The 26718-nt window shown below is 44.4% G+C and overlaps 1 protein-coding gene across 1 annotated transcript; it reads right to left on the bottom strand.

Annotated features, from left to right (window-relative positions):
- Positions 1-20898, bottom strand: LOC116507787 (uroplakin-3b-like). The gene is made up of 6 exons (XM_032216117.1): positions 20829-20898; positions 10852-11001; positions 7012-7234; positions 4595-4674; positions 3764-3893; positions 1-296 (listed from the first exon to the last, which is right to left on the bottom strand). Exons 1-6 carry the CDS (start codon positions 20896-20898, stop codon positions 215-217), a joined length of 735 nt encoding a protein of 244 aa, XP_032072008.1. The 3' UTR covers positions 1-214.
- Between the last annotated feature and the right edge of the window lie 5820 nt (positions 20899-26718).

The following is a 26718-nucleotide window of genomic DNA, read 5'->3' as shown; positions in this document are numbered from 1 at the left end:
ATCGTTTAATCTTAAGATAGCCACACTCGCCTCCTCCCTTTTCTTCTGAGCAGGGAAGGAACGAAAGATGACAGCCCCTCTCCAAACATAAAAAAACACCTGGAAGTTTGCAATTAATAAATGAAACAGGAAGCAGGCAGGAAAAGGAAAGAAAATACTGACTGATCCTCAGCAACGTAGGAGCTCAGAAGTTGTTGGACAACGGATCATGTCCTTAATGAACGATGTAGCGTACGATGGTTGGGTCCTCCCTTGGCACAAAATCGGCAGACATCGGTTTGTCACAAATGCTGGAACTGTGGAAAAGAAAGGCAAAGGAGAAATGAAGATGGTATACAATCAGTGGTGGGTTTCAAAATTTTTTAGAACCTCTTCTGTAGGTATGGCCTGCTTTGTGGGAGTGGCTTGCTGACTATGTGACTGGGTGGGAGTGGATTGCCGGCCATGCGACTGGGTGGGAGTGGCTTGCCGGCCATGTGACTGGGTGGGCGTGGCCAACTTGTAAAATGTGGTGAAACTCACTTAACAACGCTCTTGCTTAGCAACCAAAATATTGGCTCAGAAACTCTGGCATTTGAAGCACGCAAGTCTTAAAGCTGTCACGTTACAAGACCCTTGCACCACTAACTCTTTAGGGAAAAAAATCCCAGGGGTGTTCAAACGTGACAGCTTTAATACTTGTGGACTTCAACTCCCAGAATTCCTCCTCTCGTTCTTCATCTTGATGATGTGCGGACAGGCGGGGGGAGGGAGCTGGAACCAGTTCTAAATGGCACTGTAGATTTGTGGAACCTCTTCTATAGAAGAGGTTAGAACTGGCAGGAACCCACCCCTGTATACAATGTAGGGATTAGAAATTATGCAGGATAAAAGGGTTAGCCTACCGAGTAGACAACTAGTTGAAGAACATTAAAATTTCCCAATTTGTTTTATGGCAGCCTTCCCACAGCGACTTTAGGTTTTGAGAAGCCTATCACCGCAGGCAAAAGTGTTGTCTTTTGGTATATAAGGTTCCCACTTTGTAGAATCTCAGGTAGCAAATTTGGGGAAGACCTACCAAAGACTATGGAGAACTTCCACCTCAATGTAGGAAATCTTACTTAGGTTCATCATCTCCCTGACGAGTGGGTCCACTCCATTCAGTCAGAGTCCAGATTCGGCAAGAATCTTTTCCCCTCACGGTTGGGAGGACTTTCCAGATGGATGTGTTTGTCTATTGTGCTGAGCCAAATGTTTGTTAAACGTGGTTTTGAGTAAACCACATTTGGCTGGCCTCAAACACTGTACTAAGCTGTAGAAATCTCAATGGCTTACCTCTAAAAGCATTTGTGTTCTAGTGAAATGTGTGAAGTTTCTCACAATGTCAAGAAAAACACTCCAAGCATGTGAGCTATATCACAGAGTGTAAAGAAAGGACTTTTCTCCATGGGTTCAAGATACCTGATTGGGTCAAGATAAGGATCTTCTTCTGTGTGTGTGTGTCCGTGCGTGTGCGTACATAGACCAGGTTTTCCTGAAAATACGACCTACCATATTTTTTTGGAGTTTAAGATGCACCTTTTTCCCTTAAAAGGGGGGGCTGAAAATCTGGGTGCGTCTTATACACTGAATACAGTATTTTTTGCCTCCTGAAACCCCTCCTCCTTCACCAAGATGGCTGTGCAGCACCTTTAGGAGGCTTTCAGTGTGCTCCTGGGGGCTGGGGAGGGCAGAAATGACTGACAAATGGGCCGTTTTTTGCTCAATCTTGCCCTCCCTATCCCCAGGATCTACAAGCCTCATAAAGGCTATGCCTGCCCTTTTTGGGGGGAAAAAACTGGGCCTGTTTTCATGAAAAACGGGCCGTGTCTGCAGAGTGCAAAAACTTTTTTTAAAAAAAATTGACTCTTTAAAACCTTGGTGCATCTTATACTCCGGTGCGCCTTATACTCCAAAAAATATGGTACCCACAAAACAAGATCTACCCTGATTTTCATGCCTGTGCCCAATGTAAGCCCTACCCCTAAAATAAATCCCGGTTAAGCCCTGCCCACTGTCTGGCTGTACAAGGTGGGGCAAGGCGTAAAAATCAAGCTAGGGCAGTGGTGGTGGGTGGAGGTGCCCCATGCGCCACACCCACTTATGTTAGGACCACCACAGCCAGGCCTTCCAGGCCCTGACACCTGTCACACTGCTGCCTGACTTCTGCAGCCATTTGTGGCTGCTCGTGACCAGATGCCATGTGATGCATCGTGCTGCTGCTGCTGCTCTCAGCAAGACACCACAATCCTACCAATGCCGCCGCTCACACACACACAGTGGCACAATGTACCATGCAACCTCCTGCCACATGGCTGCGAATGGCCACAAGCGACCACAGAAGAACTCAGGCAGCAGCGCAACAGGTGTCAGGCATGGGAGACATGGCTGCAGTGGTCCTAAGGTAAGTGGGTAAGACATCCTCCGAAAAAAATAAGACCTAGTGTTATTTTGGGTCCGAAAAGAAAATAAGACCAGGTCTTATTTTGGGGGAAACACAATAGATAGATAGATAGATAGATAGATAGATAGATAGATAGATAGATAGATAGATAGATAGACAGACAGACAGACAGACAGACAGACAGACAGACAGACAGACAGACAGACACTGTATTTTACAGGGGCAGCCCTTGAAGAGCATTCGGAGACTTCAACTTGTCCAGAATGCAGCCGCACGAGCGATTGTGGGTGCACCTCGGTTCACCCACGTTACACCTATCCTCCGCGAGCTGCACTGGCTGCCTATTGGTCTTCGGATACGCTTCAAGGTGCTAGTCGTCACTTATAAAGCCCTTCATGGTATTGGACCTGGGTACTTGAGAGACCGCCTGCTGCCAATTACCTCCAATAGACTGATTAGATCCCACAGATTAGGCCTCCTCCGAATTTCATCCGCTGGCCAATGCCGACTGGCGACCACCCAGAGGAGAGCCTTCTGTGTGGCTGCTCCGGCCCTCTGGAATGAGCTCCCCGTGGAGATTCAAACCCTCACCACCCTCCAGGCCTTCCGCAAAGCCCTTAAAACCTGGCTGTTCCGACAGGCCTGGGGCTAATGAGCTTTTGTCCCCCCTCGAATGGTATGGTTGTTGTGTGCTTTTAAATTGTGTATTGTTCTGTTCATCTTTTTTATTCCTTATTTGTACCCCCCCCCTTTGATGGGTTGTGAGCCGCCCTGAGTCCCCTTCGGGGGAAAGGGCAGCATAGAAATATAATAAATTCAATTCAATTCAATTCAATTTTTCAGAGTATAAGATGCACCTTTTTCCCTCAAAAAAGAGGCTGAAAATCTGGGTGTGTCTTATACACTCAATACAGCATTTTTTTTGCCTCCCAAAACCCCACCCCCTTCCCCAAAATGGCTATGCACAGCCTTTAGGAGGCTTCCAGAGTGCTCCTGGGGGCTGGGGAGGGCAAAAATGAGTGAAAAACAGGGCGATTCCCCCCCGCACCTCCAGGAGCACTCTATAAGCCTCCTAAAGACTATGCATGTCCTTTTTTTTGACAAAACACGGCCCTGTTTTTGCAAAAATTGGGCCGTTTTGGGGAGGTCTGCAGAGTGCAAAAACTTTTTTCTTTATTTGCCTTTTTAAAATCTTGCTGCGTCTTATACTCTGAAAAATACGGTAGGTAGATGGATGGATGGATGGATGGATGGATGGATGGATGGATGGATGGGCGTGTGTGTGTGTGTGTGTGTGTGTGTGTGTGTGTGTACACATAGTCATAGATATATGAAGCATACTATTTATAGATGAAGGTGGCAATGAGAGCAGCCAGGAGAATGGCAGAGAGGATGGAGAGGATGGAGATAATGACGGTCGTCTCAATTCTCCGCCGTCTGGGCTTGGCAACAATTTTGTCAGGATTTCTCCCTGGTGAAAAACAAATTTATATTTTTATCATGTAATCTTTTCAAGGTGCCATCTTAAAAGAATTTCCGTTCCTCCAGGACTAGAATAATTCTTGTAATGCCTGAAATATTTCTTTGAAATCGAGATATGTAGGGAAGTGAACCTGAGAGCACCAAAACACCTCCTCCAACAGGTTAGACTGATATACTACTAGTCTTCCTGGATTTGTACCAGTAGTCCTTGACTTATGACCACAATGGAGTCTAAAATTTCATTCGCTAAGCAAGACAGTTATTAAGTGAGTTTTGCCTCATTTCATGACCTTCCTTGCCACAGTGAATCACTGCACGTTAAGTTAGTAACATGGTTGTTACGTGAATCTCGCTTTCCCATCAATTTTATTTGTTAGAAGGTTGTAAAACGGGATCACATAAACCCGGGACACCGCAACCATTATAAACCAGGGGGTTGAAAACAACTAAGAGTGGCAAAAATCACAATACTAAAACTAACCCTCCCAGGGGAGAAAGGCAGACTCCATAGACAACGGTTTTGCTCCTTTTCAGAAAGAAACCCAGCTGAAGTTAATACTTATTTTCAGGTTAGTGTATATGAAATATTGCAGAGGTAGGCTCCATGTGTGACTGCCTGACCAAAATGAATGGGATTTGAACAGGCTGGACATGTGACAGGTGATGTTAATGGTACCCATTTTTAGTTACCTTGAATCAATCTGATGGGATCAGACCATTTTGATTCCTTTATGATGACGCCTGTTGAATTCATTGCCAGGAACTTGACCCTAGAAAGAGAAGGCTGTGTGTGTTAGTGACAGTGACGGGTGTTCCAAAATTTGTCAGTAATTGCTTTTTTTCAATAAATGGCAGCTGTTCCTGCCTGATCTTTTTTCCCTACATGCCCTTGACTTCAACACTCAGTGAGGCTGAGAAATATGGGGTTTGTAGTGTGATGCTTGTGGCCAACATTTGTTGGGTAAGGCCATTCTAAATTCTACCATTAACATGGATGGGATTCTTGTCTTGAAAAAAATCCAAATAGCTATGGCACATATGCATCCCCATTCTTTTCCCACCTTAAAGATAAAGGTAAAGGTTCCCTTCACACATATGTCCTAGTCATTCCCGACTCTAGGGCGAGGTGCTCATCTCTATTTCAAAGCCAAAGAGCCAGCGCTGTCCGAAGGTGTCTCGGTGGTTATGTGGCCGGCATGACTAAATGCCAAAGGTGCACGGAACGCTGTTACCTTCCCACCAAAAGTGGGCCCTAGTTTTCTACTTGCATTTTTTAATGTGCTTTCGAACTGCAAGGTTGGCAGATCCCCCACCGCCCATGTTGGCTTAGAACCGTGATGGCGAATCTATGGCACCCGTGCGCATGTCACCTGGCACGCGCAGCTTGCCTGTTTGTCTTCTGGGTTTCTGGCATGCATGTGCTCGCGATGATCAGCTATCCTTCTCACACGCAGCAGTGCCAAAAACCGGTGTGAGCATGCCCGCTGGCCAGCTGGTTTTTGGGTGTGCATGCGTGTTAAAACCCGGAAATTTGGCTTTTCCGGAGCATAATCCCTTAACACACATGGCAGTGCCGAAAACCATCCTGTGTATGCACATCAGCCAGCTGATTGTCGGGCCTGCATGTGACAACATCCAATTAGTCATATTTTTTTGGTCCAAGATTCTTGGAGAAATAACCCTTAGACAATGAATCTTGTCGGGGATTTACTGCCTATATTTCCTAAGACAAGCTATTGCAATCTAAATAATTGATTGAGCTTTTTTCTTAGAAGAAGACATTTTAGATCTATTGTTATAAAACACTGGACAATTCAAAAACAAAGGGGAGTGTAAATAGTGACATCAATACGTCTTGGAAGCAAAGGGGATTTGTAATGGTAAAAGGCTACGAAAAGGTTAATAAAGGTATTGATGCAAATCAGATTTCTCTATCTTTTCTTTTTCTCATTTCATATCTTTATTTATTTTTATTTTTTTGGCTTATTGTTTCTGACTTCTTTTCAATGCTCTGCATAACATTGTTTATCCTGAAAGTTAACTGTGTAATAAGTATTGATATTTTCATGTGGAAAACAAAAATACACCTTCCTTTGGATCAATGGCATTTAAAGATGCTTAAAGAGAGGAAATGCTTAGGCTGAAAAACAAAAGCAAAGAGCTTTGAAAAATGTCCCAGTGAGTCACCATTTATTAATAATATTAATAGCTTCATTCTTAACAGATTTCTTTTAATTGAACAAGAATTGTTCTGGGTAACAACATTGAGTATGAATGTTTCAAATGTTTGGATTTCTACTTGATCACACACACACACAGACACACAAATGAAACCTCATGTTAAAGCCTCATGTTAAAAATTAAAATGCAGAAAGAACTAAAATAAACAAGGGGGGGAAACAAATGGAAAATTAAAGTGTGGGAGATTTTGGATGTTTGTGTGTGTGTATCTATACATCTACAGTATATATGTATACTCAGAGGTGGGTTCCTACCAGTTCGCACCTATTTGGTAGAACCGTTTCGTCAAATCTACCGAACCGGTTAGAAGAGGTTCCGCCAGAGGACCCGGAAAACAGGCCACACCTACAGAAGAGGTTCCAAAATTTTTTGAAACCCACCACTGGTCCTTGGATATGATTATTCTACACTATCATGCTCATATTTATAAAACTCGGTGCCTCTGTGAAAGGTAAGGATGACTACTGTGTTTGTGGCACAATCAGAACATTGCGCGTGTTGAAGTTTTAACGCAAACCAAAGATGCTTTTAAAAAAAAACAAGTTTACATCATATTCTTATGCATGCCACTGCTGTGTGTGAGGTAATTTAAGGTGGTTCTGACAAGTGTCGTCGGCATCTTCATATCTGGTCACATGGGCGGCAAGCCACTCCCACAAAGGAGGCCACACCCACAGAGTAGGTTCGAACAATTTTTGAAACCCACCACTGACCTATACCTATAGCTATACCTACCTACCTACCTACCTACCTACCTACCTACCAGAAGTGGGTTGCTGCTGGTTCACTCCGGATTGAGTAAACCAGTAGTAGCAGTGGCAGGAAGCTCGGGAACTTCAGGGAAACTTTGAATATTCTTTTCTCACCTGTACGGTCCAGGGCTTGGGAGGGGACCATTACAATCTGGCCGCGAAAGATCCACAACGCACTCAGTTTCACTCCCCACACGCAGGATGGTAATATCATTGCTTTTTTCTGGACAGGGGTAGTTTGACACGGTGGTATTCAAAGTCATGTAAAAATAATTCTTGCGAAAAGATTGGTAAGGCAGGGCCTCAGGCGTTTTGGGAGCTTTGAAACTTTTTATAGCTGGAGGAACAAAGAGCAAGTGTTTATTTCTCCATTCCAATAAAGCTGAAGTTGTGAGTGATGAATCCATCACGCCCCATCCACCAAATTGTCATCAAATTTAAATATTATTCATCTCACAATACAAGTGACGTTCGTTAATGTACAACAAAGTTACATTAACAAATAACAAAGGATTGTTACGGTTATTAAAACCATTAAAAGCAAAGAAGAGATGTTGGGCAAAGGGATGTTTTGTTAGTTGCGTTGTCGTGTCTGACACATCGTGACCCCATGGACAACGTTCCTCCTTCCTGTCCTCCATCAGCCACTGGAGTCCATTTAAGCTCACGCCGACTGCCTCAGTGACTCCATCCAGCCACCTCATTCTCTGCAGTCCACTTCTTCTTTTGCCTTCAGTCTTTCCCAGCATTAGACTCTTCTCCAGTGAGTCCTTCCCTCTCATTAGGTGGCCAAAGAATTTAAGTTTCATCTTCAGAATCTGGCCTTCTAAAGAGCAGTCAGGGTTGATCTCCTCTAGGACTGATTGGTTGGGACTTGCAGGCAATCAAACCGGTCAGTCCTAGAGGAGATGAAAACCCTGAAGAGACTGAAAGCCTCATGGACAGTACCAAAAAATGGATGTTAATAATCTCAATATTTTGCCAGTCTCTGGGAATCCCTGGCCCTGAGGGCACAACCAAATCTCAAGAGATCTTCAGAAAGTCAAAAGTGATCAAGACAGCATCACTTCAGGGGGAAGATAATCTATAACATGGATATCACAGCAGAAAAGGTCCATCATTTACGGCTCACCAAATATAGCTCCCTATTTGCCAGAACCTGTAGCATGTCCTCTCCACTGGATCTGGTGGGACAGGAAGATATGATCTCTCATATAACCTGATCCCTTACCACTTAGGGCTTTAAACGTCAAATAGCAATAGCAATAGCAATAGCAGTAGACTTATATACCGCTTCATAGGGCTTTCAGCCCTCTCTAAGCGGTTTACAGAGAGTCAGCATATTGCCCCCAACAATCTGGGTCCTCATTTTACCCACCTCGGAAGGATGGAAGACTGAGTCAACCCTGAGCCGGTGAGATTTGAACCGCTGAACTGCTGATCTAGCAGTAGCCTGCAGTGCTGCATTTAACCACTGCGCCACCTCGGCTCTTCAACCACCATCTTCAATTGGATTGGGAAACAAACTAGTAACCAATGCTGAGCAGAGGTGCAATATTTGCTCTGCTAGAAACACATTTAACTGCGCATGCTGCTGCATTTTGTACCCAAATGAATAGATACTGTACAACTAGTAGAGCATGTAGAGCACAGTACAATAGTCCAACCAGTAGCACATTGGCACTGAAGGAAGTTAGCATCTACCCGTCTCCTAGAAAAATGAAATATCCTGGGAAATATTGAAAAGGCAAAATATTATATTTCCCTGGATAAGAAATGGAGAAACGTGTTTTTAGTTAGGAAACAGACTCACTCTTAATAGCCCCCACCTTTGTCAATAAGCCATTAAAATGCCTGAGCCAGTCTATTCTACCTATCAAAGATCTCCCCCCTTCAGATCCAGGGTGATGGGATTAAGGCATGATAATATTAGCCCTTTACCCATCTCACCACAGGGCACCTGGGAAGAAGCAATGATCAACCAAACTTGGACTCAAAACACAGCCTAGAGAGTTGCCCATGCATAGCCCCATGGGACTCTGACAACCAATCAGAATACAAGCTCAAGATCAAAGGCCAGAGAGGGCATAAAACCAGGGTCTTTCAGTATCTCGCACTTTTTTCTTCTTCACCCACCTTCTTCCCCCAGCATGTGATTCCCCTTTTCTGTTCAGGAACTCAAGCCATGTGGTCCTGTCCACCATTAAACCATCTTTCCAAGCAGCCTCCATGTTTCCAGGGTCTTTTTCCCCACTTGGAACTGAACTCAGAAGGACATTTCTTCCAACAGCACAATACAGCAGGTGAATCACCTGGTAGAAGCAGGGAGAATCACATGGTAGCAGGAGAATCACCTGGAACAAGGGAGTCACGATAGAAGAGGGGACTCACCTGGAAGCCTTCTTTCCATCTTATTCTGTTATTGTTAAATATATTAAAGGGTAACAACTGGAATAACCAAAGGCCATTCCCTTTGGGACAGCCTGTGCTTATTACACATATTCTTAATTACGTAATTCTTTTTCCAGTGGTTCTAGAAAGTACTGTCTTTTTGATACACAGTCTTTGAGTTATGACTGTAATAAAGCCTGGCTATTGGTGGAAGAAATATCTATCTGGTTCAGTTCCAAGTTGGGGGGGGGGAGACACTGGAAACACAGAGGCTGATTGGAAAGATGGCCTAATGGTGAAGCAGAACCACCAAGCACATGTGCATCTGGGTAGCTGACTGACCACTTGGTTTAATGAATACATGGAGTTTTATGCCGGTTCTGACCATGAAGATAAACTGAGAGTGTGCTGGATGCAAACTAACCTACTGTTCCTGGAAAAAAGCCAGGACATTATTATTACTATCATTATAATCTATTTTCAGGCTTCTCTTCTGTAATCCATTGTCAGTGCAGGAATCCTGGATTATTACAACCTCACAGAGGTCATTTCTGCACATATGCCATGCAATCATTCCTTGCGATAAAATAAATTCCCTCGACATCCAATTGAGGTCCAGCCCAGCTGTTTTCCTTTCATACTCTGCGGTTGTTAAGTTCATCTGAGAACAAGTCTATGCACATTGCCAGAGTGAAAAAGTTGAGGATGGGGAGATGGGTTATAAGTTGTTCCAATGTCATGGGAAAGTACAACCCTCTAATATCCAAATCTTGTTTGGAGGGTTGTCTCAGAATAAAAAAATAAGATAAAGCTGTTGATCTTAATGATGGCTTAATACCTCTTTTAATTCCCACCCTCCTCTAATCCAATTTCTGAAAATCATTGATTTGCTGCCGAATTTTAATTCACCCTGTTGGAAACAGGGGATTGTAATTCCCCATCCAATCCCACCTGAAGCGATATTAGAACTCCCAAAGCTTTATCTAATGCAATGTTCTGTCTTGGAGCTAAACTGGATCATATAGTAGAGTCTGTAACCATACATTATCTTTGAACCATGAAAAATCTTTTAAAAAGGGATGTTCTATGAAAAAAATAGCATTTAGACTTATATACTGCTTTACAGTGCTTTACAGCCTTCTCCAAGTGGTTTATAGAGTTTACAGCCTATTTCCCCCAACAATTTGGGTCCTCACTTTACCCACCTCGGAAGGCTGAGTCTACTTTGAGCCTGGTGAGATTTGAACTGCCAAATTGCAGGCAGCCGGCAGCCAGCAGAAGTAGCTTGCAATACTGCACTCTAACCACTGTGCCACCATGGCTCATAGGGCTCAAAAAGCACTGCACAGGAATTTGTCCAGTAAGGTTACTGACCACCTCACCTGGTTTTTACAGAGTTTAACTGGGTTAGTGTTTTTTCAGTAACAACAAACAAACAAACAAACAAACAAACAATCTAGTAATTGCAACTGTGATATAGAACTGTTTCTCTAGAAGGGACCACTTGGGGTTGGTTATTCCCTCTCTTTTAGAAATTATTATTAGCTAAGAATCATAACATACCATCACTAAGAGCCACAACCAGCCATATAACATCAGTTGGATTGACAAGCTTGTTGAAAACACAACGCGGTTGCTGTAGGGCAAAAGTGGAAGTAGTGATCTTCCCTTCCATTTCCTCAGAAGTGAGATGAGGCATATAGTTAACCAGCTCTGGAAAACAAAGAAAACAAAGTGAGTTTCCCTCTGCATTCAGACCCCAAAGCTTCTCCATATAGTGCAGGGGTGTCAAACTCAATTTCATTGAGGGCCGCATCAAGTTGTGTTTGACCTTGGGGGGCCTGGGTGGGTGTGGCCAGGGTGGGCGTGGCCAGCTTGATGTCACTCACGTCGGGGACGTCTGTGGTGGCTTGAGCAGTCTGACAGCGAAAAGACCTCCTAAGAGCCAAGGTGGCGCAGTGGTTAAATGCAGCACTGCAGGCTACTGCTAGATCAGCAGGTCAGCGGTTCAAATCTCACCGGCTCAGGGTTGACTCAGCCTTCCATCCTTCCGAGGTGGGTAAAATGAGGACCCAGATTGTTGGGGGCAATATGCTGACTCTCTGTAAACCGCTTAGAGAGGCCTGAAAGGCCTATGAAGCGGTATATAAGTCTACTGCTATTGCTATTGCTATTGCTAAACTCTGTTTTCAGCCACGGGCTGGTCCTTTGCTGTTTCTAGGGCAGCCCCATGGGCCAGATCTAAGCACCCCATGGGCCGGATTTGGCCCCCGGGCCTTGAGTTTGACACCCGATATAGTGCTTTCTGCAATGGGTTAATCATCGGAGATAAAAAAAATTAAAGCATTCCCCTAACAACCCTTGTTTATCAAAATTGTATTAAAGTAGATTAAGCAGTAGGAAGGGAGATCAGAGATGGTGTTCTGCCGATTCGGACCAGTTCACCCAAACCAGTAGCGGAAATAGCAGGTGGCTCCGCCCACCCGCCCCGGCTCTATGGCATCCCATTTAGGCCCTCCTTTTTTTTTTTGCCAAAAGCACATACACGGAAGGCTGAGTGAGCTCACATTTGCGAACTGGTAGGGAAGGTAAGTGAATACCACACCTGGTTATAAAGGACTATGGGGGTCTTCTAATCCAAACCCCTGCCTAGCCAGGAAACCCTACACTACCTCAGACAAATGGCTATCCAACATCTTCTTAAAGACTTCCAGTGTTGGGGCATTCAAAACCAATGTTCCCTCTAATTTTTTTTCAGTGTGAGCAGAAAAATATAGTGTTTGAGCGGCACATTTTCATGCCTGAGCACCTGAATTTTTTTCACAGATGTTCCACCGAGGAGTATGAAGGAGAGAATAAAGGTGAAAGAACGGGGACCGTGATTTTTTTTATGCACTCTTCAAAGCAGTGGTGATGACCTTTAAACAGATAAAGCAATAGCTATGAGAGTAGACCAAATCCAAAGGTCATTATGGGCCAGTGTTTTTATCTGAACCAGTCAAAATGACATACATGAATATACAACCACTCGCAAGTGCAAGTATTGCCGTTTCAATGGCACTTTGTGGCAAGAACACGCGTTAGTTGCGCTCTTTCCTGTCCTCTGTGTGCAAAGAGGCCAGCCTCAAAACGACTCCTCTCCTTGACTTCCAGTTTGACGGTAGGGCCATTTTCACACGAGACGCGTTCTGCTGTGATCCATTCCGCAAAAGAAGGCTTCTTCTCTGCGCAATTATCTGCGCATCCAAGAAGGAGCAGTTAAAGAAAACGGGGAAGAGGGAAGACAAATTAAAAGAAGGAAAGATGGGAAGAGAGCAAAGATGGGGTCTCTCCCCCCCCCCCCCCCGTCCGTGCACCGCCGTCTAGCAATGCAAAGAGAGAAAGCGGAAGGTCCACAATCCACTTCGCCTCTACTTGGACTGAAGTTAGGAGGCTGACTCGTACAACCAGCGGCGACCATTATTTGGAGGAATAACAATCGCAGCCGTGCGACCGAGATTCGCTCTTGCAGAATCTTTTTTTTTTTAACCAAATTATAAAAAAAAGCCTTTGGAACATTCTTATTCCTAAAGCCAAAAACAAAGGATGAGGCTTGCTAGAGAACCGAGTGGAGGTGATGTGCGAGGGGAGGCGAGGTGCTGTGGTGGGGGGAGATGTTGCTGAAATAATTTGATCTATCAGGAAATTGGATCGGGGGGGGGGGGGATCAGGGGAAAGTCTTTGCCGGCCCGACGCCAGCCATAGCTCTGAATTTGCTTTCCTTTCTACTGAAGCAACCTCCGGCGTTTCGCAAGGCAACCGACAAAAAGCCACTTTCCCGGAGAGGGGGGGAGGGGCTTTTGGAAGAGGGAAGTGGCTGCCCTTCACCACTTGCTGCTTTCGGAGTCGTTTTGAGGCTGGCCTCTTTGCACAGAGGAGCCAGGGAAGAGCGCAACTAACGCGTGTCTTTGCCACAAAGTGTGGTTGAAACGGGAATACTTTCTATGCCACCCCACCCCACCCCCAATACTGAAGGCGATTTAAACAGATCGGTGTAAAGAGGAGACAGAAGCCACAACACTCTTGGGTTTTTGTTTTTCAAATATTTTTTAATCATGCAGGGGTGGGTGGGTTACCGTACGCCACTCCCCATCTCTCAGGAGGAAACAAAATTCCACCACAGCTACGTTTAAGCTTTCGAGTTCTTCAGAATTCTTCATCAAGGAAAGAAGATACTAAAACAAACATACTGACAAATTCCGGAGAATGCGAGTGGTTGTATATTCATGTATGTCATTTTGACTGGCTCAGATAAAAACACTGGCCCATAATGACCTTTGGATTTGGTCTACTCCCATAGCTATTGCTTTATCTGTGTAAAGGTCATCACCGCTGCTTTGAAGAGTGCTTAAAAAAAAAACCACGGTCTCCCCGTTCTTTCACCTTTATTCTCTCCTTCATACTCCTCGGTGGAACATCTGTGAAAAAAATTCAGGTGCTCAGGCATGAAAATGCTCAAACACTATACTTTTCTGCTCACACTGAAAAAAAATTAGAGGGAACATTGATACCCAGTTCCTGCAACCGTTCTTCATATATTTTAGCCTCCAGTCCCCTAATCATCTTTGTTGCTCTTCTCTGCACTCTTTCCAGAGTCTCAACATCTGTTTCACATCATGGCGACCAATAGACTTTGGGTAGGGCTTTGGACTAGAAGACCTATAAGGTCCCTTCCACCCCTTAGATTCCATGATTCCAGATAAACCTGAGGTGTGAGTAGGATCTATCTGTTGGTCAAACAGAAGACTTGGATCAAATGGGATTAAGGTGAAATCCTGCTGTTATTCCCCCCCCCCCCGCCCCCAACAATACAGGTAGTCCTCGACTCACAACAGTTCATTTAATTACAAAGTTCAACGTTACAAAGGCACTGAAAAAAGTGACATGATCATTTTTCACACTTACAACCTTTGTGGCATCCCCATGACCAGGTGATCAAAATTCAGATGCTTGGCAATTGGTTCATACTTATGACCATTGCTGTGTCCCAAGGTCATGGGATCATCTTTTGCAACCTTTTGACAAGCAAAGTCAGTGGGGGAGCCCGATTCACTTCCCAACCATGTTACCAACTTATCAACTCCAGCGATTCCCTTTACAACTGCAGCAAGAAAGCTTGTAAAATGGGGCAAAGCTCACTTGACAACTGTCTTGCTTTAATATCAGAATTTGGGGGCTCAGTTGTGGTCATAAGTCGAGAACTCCGTGACCCGTCAAAAGCGCGGAGGACAAAATCGCGCTCGACGAAAGTGCGCATGTGACGTCATCACAGCGCGACGAAAAAAATTAAAAATTGAAATAAAATTAAAATTAAAGCAAGCCGATTCACATAAAGGTAAGGGTTAGGGTTAGGGTTAGGGTTAGGTTAAGGGTTAGGGTTAGGTTGAGAGCGTTAGCGTTAAGTTTAGCGTTAGGTTAAGGGTTAGCGTTAGGTTTAGCGTTATGTTAACGGTTAGGTTTAGGGTTAGGTTAAGGGTTAGGTTAAGGGTTAGGTTTAGGGTTAGCTTTGGGGGGGTTAGGGTAAGGTTTTAGCTTTATTTTTACATTTTTCGATCACAGCGCGATGTTTTCGTCACGCTGTGATGATGTCAAATGCGCGCTTTCGTTGAGCGCGATTTTCTCCTCCGCGATTTTGTGGTGGAACCGAGAACTCCCTGTTGTAAAATGTAGTCTGGCCTCTTTATGGCGCCTGTACCCAAATGGTTTTCGCTTCTAGATTTGAACGTAGGAGTAGGAAGCCAGAGTAGTAAGAAAATGAGTACCGGTGTTTCCTAATCTGCACGAGGGGGGGGGGGGAACCTATGGTCATGTCACTGTCATCAAATTCCTGCCCCTTTTATTTGTGTTCCTGTACAAAGGAGAGGGAATTTGATTATGTTGAGGTGGCTGCCAATTGGCCTTTTTTAAACCATGCCTGTGGACATTGATGTTTGATAATAGGCCACAACTGTGATGGCTAACCTTTTTCTAAAGTTGTGTCAAAACTGTGTGTGTACTCACACTATCATGTGTGCACGAATGCCCACCCACCTGCGCATGTGCAAGCGATCCCCACCTGCACATGTACACGTGACCCCCCCGTGCATGCGCACGTGACCCCCTTGTGGGAGGGGATTTTTGCCCTCCCCAGGCTCTGAGTCTGGAGGCTTTCCTGAAGCCTTGGGAGGGCGAAAACGGCATGGGGGAGGCCCTCCCTAGGCTTCAGGAAAGCCTCTGGAGTCTGCGGAGGGCGAAAAACAACTCCGACGGGCTGGCCAGAAGTTTGGAAGTGAACTTCCGGTTGGCCCGTTGTGCCTATTCTTTGCCCTCTCTAGGCTCTGGAGGCTTTCCTGAAGCCTGGGGAGGGTGAAAACGGCCTCCCCCAACCCTCCAGAAAGCCAAAAATCAGCTGGGGAGCTGAAGCCTGCTGAGGGCTGCTGTGCCGGCAAATATGGCTCTGCATGACACCTGTGGCACGCACATCATAGATTTGCCATCCCAGGACTACAATATCTCTCCCCCATTTGTTTATATCATCCCTATGAGCATGCTGGAGGATGAAGACACAAAATGGGAGGCTTTAACCCGTAGTCTAACCCCCAACTTCATTAAGTTCACTAAACCTAAGTTCACTATGCATTTCTTTGCATATTTTGAGAGGTGGGCTTTCCTTGGCATCTAGTTAAAATGTTGTCTGCAAGTTCCTAAGTTAGCAGAAAGCTTTTTGTAACGTAAAATCTGTTGCTTCTTGGCAGATCCCTATTCAACTTCAGGCCCTAGGTTAGCAAATAGTTTATGTTGATTTATGGGGTAGAGGCATGTTAAAACTCAGCAGTCAGCTGAGTTTCTAGTTTTCTTTCCTTCCTCTCTCACCCAGACATCACCATTCTGCAAAGAAAGATCTGAAGCAAATACTCCAGAAGATAGGCTCAATACATAGAAGGATCGTGACAGACTTGAATGTTGAGCCCTATCTAAAAAAATGAAATTCAATGGTGAAAAAAGTTTGGTTCTATATTTAGGCAAGAAAAAAACAAATGCACATATACAGTATAGATGGTACCTGGCTCAACATTAGTAACTGTGAGAGGGATCTTGGAGTCCAAGTGGACAATCACTTAAATATGAGCCAGCAGTGTGCAGCAGCAGCTGCCAAAAAAACCAACACAGTTCTAGGCTACATAAACAGAGGGATAGAATCAAGATCACGTGAAGTGTTAGTTCCACTTTATAATGCCTTGGTAAGACAACACTTGGAATACTGCATCCAGTTTTGATCTCCACAATATAAACAGTTGAGACTCTAGAAAGAGTTCAGAGAAGAGCAACAAGGTGATTAGGGGACTGGAGGCTAAAACACATGAAGTAGGGTTGCAGGAACTGGGTATTTTTAGTTTAATGAAAAGAAGGACTAGGGGAGACATGGTAGCTGTGTTCCAATATCTAAGGAGCTGCCACAAAGAAGAGGAGGCTAGCCTAATCTCCAAAGCACCTGAAGGCAAGACAAGAAGCAATGGGTGGAAATTAATCACGGAGAGAAGCAATCTAGAACTAAGGAGAAATTTCCTGACAGGGAGAACAATTAATCAGTGGAACAACTTGCCTCCAGACGTTGTGGGTGCTCCAACACTGGAGGTTTTAAAAAGGAGATTGGATAACCATTTGTCTGAAATGGTATAGGGTTTCCTGCCTGAGTGGCGGGTTGGACTAGAAGACCTCCAAGTCCCTTCTGACTTTGTGAGGAAGAGATGAATTTGGATACATGGATAGACCATCAATTTTAACCATGGACATCCATAGGGAAGAAGGAGGGCCATGATCTGTGATGCTAGCTTCACTGTTTTTACATTTGGGTCAGGATAATGTAAATAAGGAAAGAGCTGGCATCATGCCATCGTGATTTTCCAAAGCCCCTGAAGGCCAGACAAGGAATTATGGATGGAAACTGACCAAGGAGAGATTCAACCTAGAAATAAGGAGGAACTTTCTGACAGTGAGAACAATCAACCAATGGAACAGAAGTTGCCTTCAGAAGTTGTGGGAGCTTCATCACTTGAGACTTTTAAGAAGAGATTGGACTGCCATTTGTCAGAAATAGTATAGGGTCTCCTGCTTGAGCAGGGTGTTGGACTAGATGACCTACAAGGTCCCTTCCAACTCTGTTAATCTGTTAATATTCTGTTAATATAATGTCAATATCATTCTGAAAAATATCTTGACTTGCTCCAGATACTCATGGCTTAGAAATCTTCAAAACTCACTGCACTTACCCAAGTGACTTTTGTATGTGCATTTAAGGGGGGGGGGGGCAGGGGCTGACGATAAGTCAAGGTTGCAGGTAAGCTTGTGCTGACTTAGATGCACACGAGGGAAGCTCAGAATGTCATGAATCATCAGCCAACCATCCATGAGAAGGGTGGCTGGGACAGCAACAGCAATAGCACTTAGACTTCTATACCGCTTTATAGCCCTGTCTAAGGAGTTTACAGAATCAGTCTATTGCCCCCAATAATCTGGGTCCTTGTTTTACTGACCTCAGAAGGATGGAAGGCTGAGTCAACCCTGAGCCTGATGAAATCCAAACTGCCAAATTGCAGTCAGCTGGCAGTCAGCAGAAGTAGCCTGCAGTACTGCGCCACCAGTCAAGCATAGCAGTCAAGGCTTATGAACACTTGGAGAGGGTCTTAGAATATTGAACCATAGTCTTAAGAAAACTGCAGGGATTTGTCTAGGCAGGGATTTGTCTAGGTTTTGCAGTGGTTCTCCTCCTACCTCTCGGACAGGTCGCAGTCGGTATTGGTTGGGGGGCAGAGATTGACCCCTAGGCCCCTAACATATGGGGTGCCGCAGGGGTCGGTCTTGTCCCCCCTACTATTTAACATCTACATGAAACCGCTGGGCGAGATCATTCGGAGGCACGGGATAAGATACCACCAATACGCGGACGATACCCAGTTGTATCTGTCCGCCCCGTGCCAACTCAATGAAGCGGTGGACGTGATGAACCGGGGTCTTGAAGCCGTTAGGGACTGGATGAGGGCTAACAAGCTTGTACTCAACCCGGAAAAGACCGAGTGGCTGTTGTGCTTCCCTCCCAATAATTTGGCTAATGTTCCATCACTCAGGCTGGGGGGCCAAATATTATACCCCTCAGACAGGGTTCGCAACTTGGGAGTCCTCCTGGACCCACAGCTGACCTTTGATCACCATCTGTCGGCTGTGACCAGGGGGGCATTTGCCCAGGTTCGCCTGGTGCGCCAGTTGCGACCCTACCTGAACCGGGAGGCTCTCACAGCAGTCACTCGTGCCCTTGTGACCTCTAGGCTGGAATACTGCAACGTGCTCTACATGGGGCTGCCCTTGAAGAGCATCCGGCGACTTCAGCTAGTACAGAATGCGGCCGCGCGAGTGATTGTGGGTGCACCTCGGTTCGCCCACATAACACCTATCCTCCGCGAGCTGTGCTGGCTTCCTGTTGATCTCCGGGTGTGCTTCAAGGTGCTACTTACCACCCATAAAGCCCTCCATGGTAGTGGATCTGGGTACTCGAGAGACCTCCTCCTGCCAATTACCTCCCTGCGACCTATTAGATCACACAGATTAGGCCTCCTCCGAGTTCCATCGGCCAGTCAGTGTCGACTGGCAACTACGCGGAGGAGAGCCTTTTCAGTAGTAGCTCCGACCCTTTGGAACGATCTCCCCGTGGAGATTCGTACCCTCACCACCCTCCAGACCTTCCGCACAGCCCTCAAGATCTGGCTATCCCGTCAGGCCTGGGGTTAAAGATTATAATCCGTCCCCTCCCGAATGATGAATGTTGCTTCTATTTTTAATTACGTACTGTTTTTATATGTCATTGTGTGTACTCCCTTCCCTATACGTTGTCAGCCGCCCTGAGTCCCCTCAGGGAAAAGGGCGGCCTATAAATAAATTTATCTATATCTATCTATATCTATCTATATCAATCACCCAAAGTCAACACTAATTTGAACACCCTGTAATAAATGAAGGTTAAACAACCTTGTTTATTATATCACAAACCGTAACTTTAGTTCTCACTCACAAAAAATAGAATAGAAACAAAGTTTATCGGGAAAGAAATCTTTTAAAATAGAAACTCTTTGTCCATTTAGTTGTTTGAATGAGCATATTACCAAAAAATTAAAGAGGATATCAATCAGAAAATTGTCCATATAAATCTAGGGATTATAGGACATCACTTAGATTACGATTACTAAATGTATTACAATGATTCTTCATTGTCTTAATTATTAAAAAAGTGGGAACATTTTCCACTGGTCGACTTTCAAGTAGCTTTTCCCCTTTGCTTTCATCTATTCCATGTCAAGATCTGCTTACATATTAACGTTTTTATTTTTCCATTTTCATAGCATATAATCACATGTATACTATTACATAGCCAACATCATATTGTACTATTAAATCTTTACATCAATTCACCTTACCATCAACTCCCCAAAACAATTATTGGCTCTTCTGCTCTCCATACACCATATTTGTACCTTATTTATCACTTTCTTCTCCCTCTCTCCTCCTCCTCCCTACCTCCTTTCTTCCCTCCATCATCCTTCCCTTCTCTACTTCCTCTTCCTCTCCCCTTTCCTCTCCTCCTTTCTCTCCTCCTCTCCCTCACTCCTTTGTCCTATCCCTCTCTTCTTCCCTTACCTCCCTACTCTACTTCACACTCTTCATCTCATTTACTTGGTGTATTTCAGATTCTGAGCAAGCTCCATTTTATGTTGATGGTATCTATAATTCCTTTTCAATATACATATTTAATTTTAGCACAGATCTGCTGAACCAGTTTGCTGTCTATGACAGTTTATGCTATTTGGTAATTTAAAATTTTCTCAAAAGTGTAAAAATGCCATTGAAAAATGCCATTTTTCTTCTTTAAAAGCAGAAACTGGAGAATGGAGGGATCTTTTCATAATTAGGTCCTGATTTTTCACCTTATTTTAGGAAAGGTCTCTGCACAAATCATTGTTCATTCTCTTTCCACCAAATCACTTATACATTGATTAATATTTTCCCCGTGAACAGTGAAAATCTAGGGCTTTGTTAATAATCTGTCCATTAAAAGGACAAGCCATAATTAGCAAGAAGTAGACACTGCAGTCCAAAGGCCGCATTCGCACAAGATGCTTAATTTGATTGCTGATTTAATTAATCTTCTGGATTGGAGTAGTACACTGAACCATGTATCCACCACACTGACTGGTTTACCAAAACATTTTTAGCAAGAAATAAATTAACGAAGCTTAGCATGTTATGGGAACATTTCCCTCTGCCCTCCATCTTCCACCAAGTTTCACACAGTAGATTGACACAGAGCCAACAACCCTAAAGAATTTGCGTTTTGCTGAGGAATGCCCGTTTAACCTGAGGATGTTGGATGAGAGACGTAGCACCTTATCTTTTATACCTTCAATTCCAAATGAGGATGCATTAATTTTCCACGGAATCCACTTGAAATGACAGCCAAGCCACAACCCTCTTACCTTGTGCATGGGCGGCATTGATTGTTATCCCAATCAAAAGTACCATGGGGACTGCCAGCGCGTCCATCATCTTGCCTCCTTTTCTGTCCTGCAAAAGTGTCTGTGGAAGAGTTGAGTAGAGTAGAAGTTGTTTTCCCCTCCTCGCCACCCCACTTGTGGTCCTGCCTTATTAGGCCTCGCCCACACATCTCATCCATTTTTAGAACAACCGCGTATTCTTTGTCTTCCTCCTCCTCCATAGAGGAAGGACACAGGAGAACTGGCAGCAAACAGGTAAGGCTAGTTTTCAAGAGGGGGAAGTAAGCTGAATGTGAGCAAGCAAGCGAATCAACTGGAACAAAGAAGTCAACAGGGAGGGGGGAATTGCAAAATGTCTCACCTGGGCTGGCATTCTCTGGATGCCACTTTTGAGGTGATTTATTTCAGGAAAAGAATGAAGACGTATGCTCTTTGTCTTGGGGGATCATGAATTGAAAGGGTAGGGATTTACTGTAGATATGGATGTGTTTTTTCAAGATGCTGCATGTTCCACAGGTTGGCCTGACATTAAGTAGATAAAAGAAAACCATTTAAGGTATGTGAGTTAAAGGACTGGACTGGCACTAGGAAAAGCCAGTTTCTGGTTGCCCACACTGGTAGATCACTTCTTTTCAGCCCAATCTATCCCAATGTTTTTGTTTTGAGGACAAAAATGAAGAGAGACGCTGCCTCTGAGACCCTGAAGGGAAAGAAACATACCATATTTTTCGGACTATAAGACGCACCGGTGTATAAGACGCACCAAGATTTCAAAGCGGTAAGTAAGAAAAAAAGATTTGTCCTCCCTGGCCCCCAAGAGCACTCTGCAGGCTTCAGCAGGGCCGGGGAAAGGCAAAAACGCCCCCATTTTTGTAAAAAAAAATAACCCGTTTTTTGCCTGTTTCTCGCAAAAATGGGATGTGGGGGGTAGGGCCTCGGGGGGCCAAAATTTGCTGTATTCGGTGTATAAGACATTTCCATGCTCTTTGGGGGGGGGAGGTGCATCATATACTCCGAAAAATACGGTAAGTAATAAAATTCATAAATTAATGAATATTATCTATCCCCAAGATGAAGAGCTTTTTATCTATCTTTAAGCTGGCAAAAAATTGTGCCAGCATGAAATTTGTTCCCTCCGCTACTCAGTTTTCTGCCTCAATAAACTCCATTTCAAATCCCTCAGTCACCTGACTTTCGCTTGATGTCAAAGCTTAATATATCTTCTACATCCGGGACTCTCCTTGGATAGTGTTGAAGATGTGGGCCAAGACGATTTTAATACATGCATGGCAATGGATAACTTAAAGCTGTGTACTTAAGGGGCTATAAAAATGAATAAAACAAGTAGCACGTAACAAATGGGCTTTTTATTATTAAAATTAATAAAATGAAGGCAACATCAAGAAGAGATAGGTTGTCTCTGTACCTGAAATTTCCAATTCCAAGTCCAATGGTTTTTATTGCTTCTTTAATGTTCATTTTAGATGATAACATGAGCACTGAGAGGAATTTACCCCTCATCAGTATGTTTGACCCAGGGGCGAAATCAACTTACCTTCGCTACCAGTTCGCAAATGTGAGTTCGTGTGTGCGGCTCTCCTGAGCTCTGTTTTCACTGGCAGAGGATTGCAGGAGGCCGTGGCAGCCAAAAATGGATCTCAGGAGCCCTGTTGTCAGGCCTGCAGCCATCTTTTCTTTTGGATCTTTGGCCTGCCACACTTTCTATTATTCTACTATGCATTTTCTATTGTGGGAAAATGGGAGGGGGGGTTGTAAGGAGTTAGATGCTACGTAGCCATAACAAAATTCTTTCTAGAAAGCCAAGGTCATCCTTTGTCTCTGTACCTCTGCACCTGACAGGAACTGGATGGGTGGAACTGCCAGCATGGCAGTTGGAGATTGGACCATGTGATGGACTTGTGGGTGTGGGGGGCAAACATCTTGAACGTTCAACTGGGTGGGGAAAACCGGGAAGCTTTCAGATTCGTGTTTTCCCAGATGTGCCAACATGGCCCTCTTAATAAATTGGAACTTTGAGCAATACTTTGCCTTGGACTCTGATTTACTTTTGGATGCTATTTGGAACGCTGACACCTGTTTTCGTTGACAGAGCACGCGGGCTAGTCCTTTGCTGTTTCCAGGGCGGCCCCACGGGCCAGGTCTAAGTACACTGCAGGCTGGATCTGGACCCCAGGCCTTGAGCTTGACATCCCTGCTCTTCAAGTTTGAAGGCCTTGCCAGAGAACCATATTTTAGGAAGGAAAGAAAATGGGGAAAGAAAATTAGCACCACAGTGTTTTGGAGATGATACGGTCCCTATTATTTTGAAGGACGTCTCTATGGAGATTCTCAATCATGCAGGTGATTGTCATCGCATATGGTTGTGATGGACTTGGAAAGTCTCATTGCCCTTTGGAAACTACCTTTATTTTGAAGGACTTTTAGAGCAAATACCCTCAATTCACAAACTAGTCCGCTTTCTTTTCACTTCTCCAGGCCCCCTCTGCTTGCTCACCACTCTTGGGCTTAATTCACATCCCTGTTCAGAAAGAGGAGAGACAGGTAAGGTTAAAAACTCAAGCATTCTACATCAGACAGTAGCCACCCAGATGCCCTCAGGAGGGTAATAGCTTTCCTTCTCTGCTGTTTCATAATGCTAGTTCATAAAGCACATTGTTTCTGATTTTTGAGGCAGGAATTACCTAGGGGTTTTGCCACACTGCAGCTTTCATCTAATTCTCTCTTACCTGTAATGCATGTGGAAATGAATCTGGCTTAAGAAGTCCTTTTCTATTTTTCAGTTCTTTCCTTTGCTTTGGCCAGAGTGATGGCTTGATGATCGGACCGGACCAGTGATGGGATTCAAATAATTTAACAACCGGTTCTCTGCCCTCATGATTTCTTCCAACAATCAGTTCACCAAACTGCTCAGAAACGTAACAACCGGTTCTCCCAAAATGGTGCAAACTGCTTGAAACCCACCACTGGACCGGACCATGTTTGACCTGGCTGTAAGGGATGAGTTTTCCTGCTTCTAAAGAAACCCTCCAGGACTGGGGTGGGGTGGGGGTGGGGGTTTATAGGGAAAAAACCACAATGGTTTGGCCATTTTTCTATCCCATAGGTCAGGAGGAGAAAGCATCTAGATCAGTGTTTCTTGACCTTGGCAACTTTAAGATGGCCAGCTGGACAATTCTGGGAGCTGAAAGCCATGCATTTTAAAATTGCAAAGGCTGAGAAACACTGATCTGGATTGTCATCAATTTTGCCTGAAATCTTGTCAATTTCACGGGTCAAAAAAGAGGCTCATCTTTGCACTATTTCGTTGAATCTTGTTCAAATTGGCAGTGGGGAAAGTGGCCAGAGGCAAGAAGAAAAGTGGCATTCCTACAACAGCTCCAGCAGTCATTTGGGATGGAGAGTCGGATAGTGAGGAGGTTGGGGAGGAAAATAGGCCAGTCCTAGGGGTTGAGGAAAGCTCAGACGAGGGCTCTGCGTCGGAGGCAGAGAGGGAGCTAGACAGCAGTGAGGCAGAAGAACAGCTGGAGCCTGTTCCCAGTGTGTGCATGCGCAGAGCTGCCAGAAAACAAGAACAACTAAGAAAGCAGGATCAACTTGGGAGTAAAGCCACCCCTTGGAGGTGATTGACCCCTCCCATAGGAAACAAGAGGAACGAACGGGGAGTGGGCTTTTGCAGGAAACGATTCGTGCATGCACCCCACCCACCACACATGCGCGGCAGCGACCTCAAGACCAGTTGGCGGGAGGTGTGTGCGCATGCGCAATGGAGCTGGGCTGGCATGCCTGCAGAGAGGGGTCGGTGGGCCACTTGTGGCATGCGTGCCATAGGTTTGCTATCACGGCGATAGATAAATACAACAAAAAATTTTCCAGGGCTGTGAAAGGTCAGGCAGATACATAATGGGACATTCCTACACTGTATATATTTGTCTTATCCGCATCTAAATTGGTGGTTTCCACCATATCATAGTTTCCTCATGCATTGACAAGCACCAATAAGAAGCAGAAGTTTCGGAGAAGATGGGACCAACTGATTACAACATACCTAGCAACACTTCTGATTTTTAAAGAATCATAGGACCATGAAATTCAATGTTTCCCAAATAGAGATCAGCCCTTTGTGAAACAGACTGTTTGGACAACGTCCTGCTCAGAGCATCGCAACTTAGCAAGCTCCAGACATCCACCTTCCGCAATCAGCATCTCAAAGACAACTGATGGGAAAGGGTTGGTTTGTACAAACTGACATTTTTACCCTGCTTTTTAAAATAACTACAGTAGTAAATGTAGCTGAAGGAACGACCTCCAAAAATCCCTTCCAATTCTGTTATTGTTATTGTTACTGTTACTGACTATATTACATTAATAAAGAATCATAAAAATCAAAAATATCTACAAGATTTGAATATGACTTGAATATGAACCCTTTTGGTATTCCAGATGTGGGATTCAATGGAATAATATTGGAGCAATTCCAGGAAACACCAAGGGAAAATTAGAATAGGTGGGGTGCAGTGGTAGGATTCCATTTTTTTTACTACCGGTTCTGTGGGCGTGGCTTGGTGTGCGTGGCAGGGGAAGGATACTGTAAAATCTCCATTCCCTCCCCACTCCGGGGAAAGGTTACTGCAAAATCCCCATTTCCTCCCAATCAGCTGGGACTCGGGAGGCAGAGAATAGATGGGGGCAGGGCCAGTCAGAGGTGGTATTTACCAGTTCTCCGAACTACTTAAAATTTCCACTACCAGTTCTCCAGAACTTGTCAGAACCAGCTGAATACCACCTCTGGTGTAGTGTAGAGAGCTATGGTGACTGGTCCAAAGTCACCCAGTTGACTTTCATGCTTAATGAAGACCTAGAAGTCATTAAACTAGACTAGCATTTCTAAATCTTGACAATTTTAAGATATCTGGACCAACTCCCAGAATTCCTCAACCAGCATGCTAGGTGGGGAATTCTGGGAATTCACACAACTGAAATTAAGGAACACTGCCCTTGAAGACTTGCCCTAAGTCATAACTTTCTGTTTGGGTCTGGGAAACAGTCCATGCTTCTTAAAGTTGTCAAAGTTGAGAAATGGTAATCTAAGCAGCCATATTGCCAGCACTTGCAGATGGCCTGTGAGAGTCACTTAAACAAGACGCTTGTTAAGTAAGACATGCCCAATTTTATGACCATTTTGAGAACTTCTCTTTGGGAAGACTAATGTAAATTGAGCCACGAGTTTCTCACGAGTGGGTGCCCACTCTAAATGCAATCCCCACCTCACACAAATACATATATAAATTTCCCCAAGGATGCAGGAAGTGAACCTCAACCGATGCTCTCTGCTAATTACAAGGATCAAACCAACATGACCTTAAATATGAGATGGGCAAAAGTTTTATTAAACGAAGACCCAGGGATATCTCAGAGAAGGAAATTAGCACCCTGCTTTCAATTCAGCAGGAACTATAGCAAACTACTTTGATCTGGAAATGATGACAGTTCTCAAATACCACCTTTACATACTTGTGTGCTGATTCTGATAAAAATACCTAAGTTGCAGCATTTGTGCATGTCTCATTTTTGGTGTCCTCCCCATGGATTCCTCTATCTTATTCAAATCTGAATTTATCTATGTGCTGTGGATGTAGGGTGTGTCCAGGCTGGGTGTATATGTATTTGTATGCATCCAAAATAATCAAAAGGACAGTCATGATCACACCATAAAGCCCTCCCTCCTTGCACATGTGTGCAATCTTAATGCAGGCATCAAAAGAAAGGAATTTGATGGTGCAATCATGGTTGCCTTCTTGACTTTTTTGACCCGATTCACCTTGGCTTCAACAGATTGATGCATGACCTTGGG

This window comes from Thamnophis elegans, chromosome 4 (assembly GCF_009769535.1).
Source record: "Thamnophis elegans isolate rThaEle1 chromosome 4, rThaEle1.pri, whole genome shotgun sequence".
In the NCBI taxonomy this organism is placed as follows: domain Eukaryota; kingdom Metazoa; phylum Chordata; class Lepidosauria; order Squamata; family Colubridae; genus Thamnophis; species Thamnophis elegans.
The sequence above is the reverse complement of the archived record's forward strand: the minus strand, read 5'-3'. Positions and strand labels throughout refer to the sequence as shown.

Bases quoted from the DNA above. Each gene is read 5' to 3' on its own strand.
- LOC116507787 (XM_032216117.1), bottom strand. From the start codon at position 20,898: ATGATGGACGCGCTGGCAGTCCCCATGGTACTTTTGATTGGGATAACA. The intron at 11,002-20,828 runs GTAAGAGGGTTG...TTTGTTTTCCAG, and splicing joins CAATGCCGCCCATGCACAAG to AGCTGGTTAACTATATGCCT. The intron at 297-3,763 runs GTATGCTTCATA...TCTTTTCCACAG, and splicing joins GCCACCTTCATCTATAAATA to TTCCAGCATTTGTGACAAAC.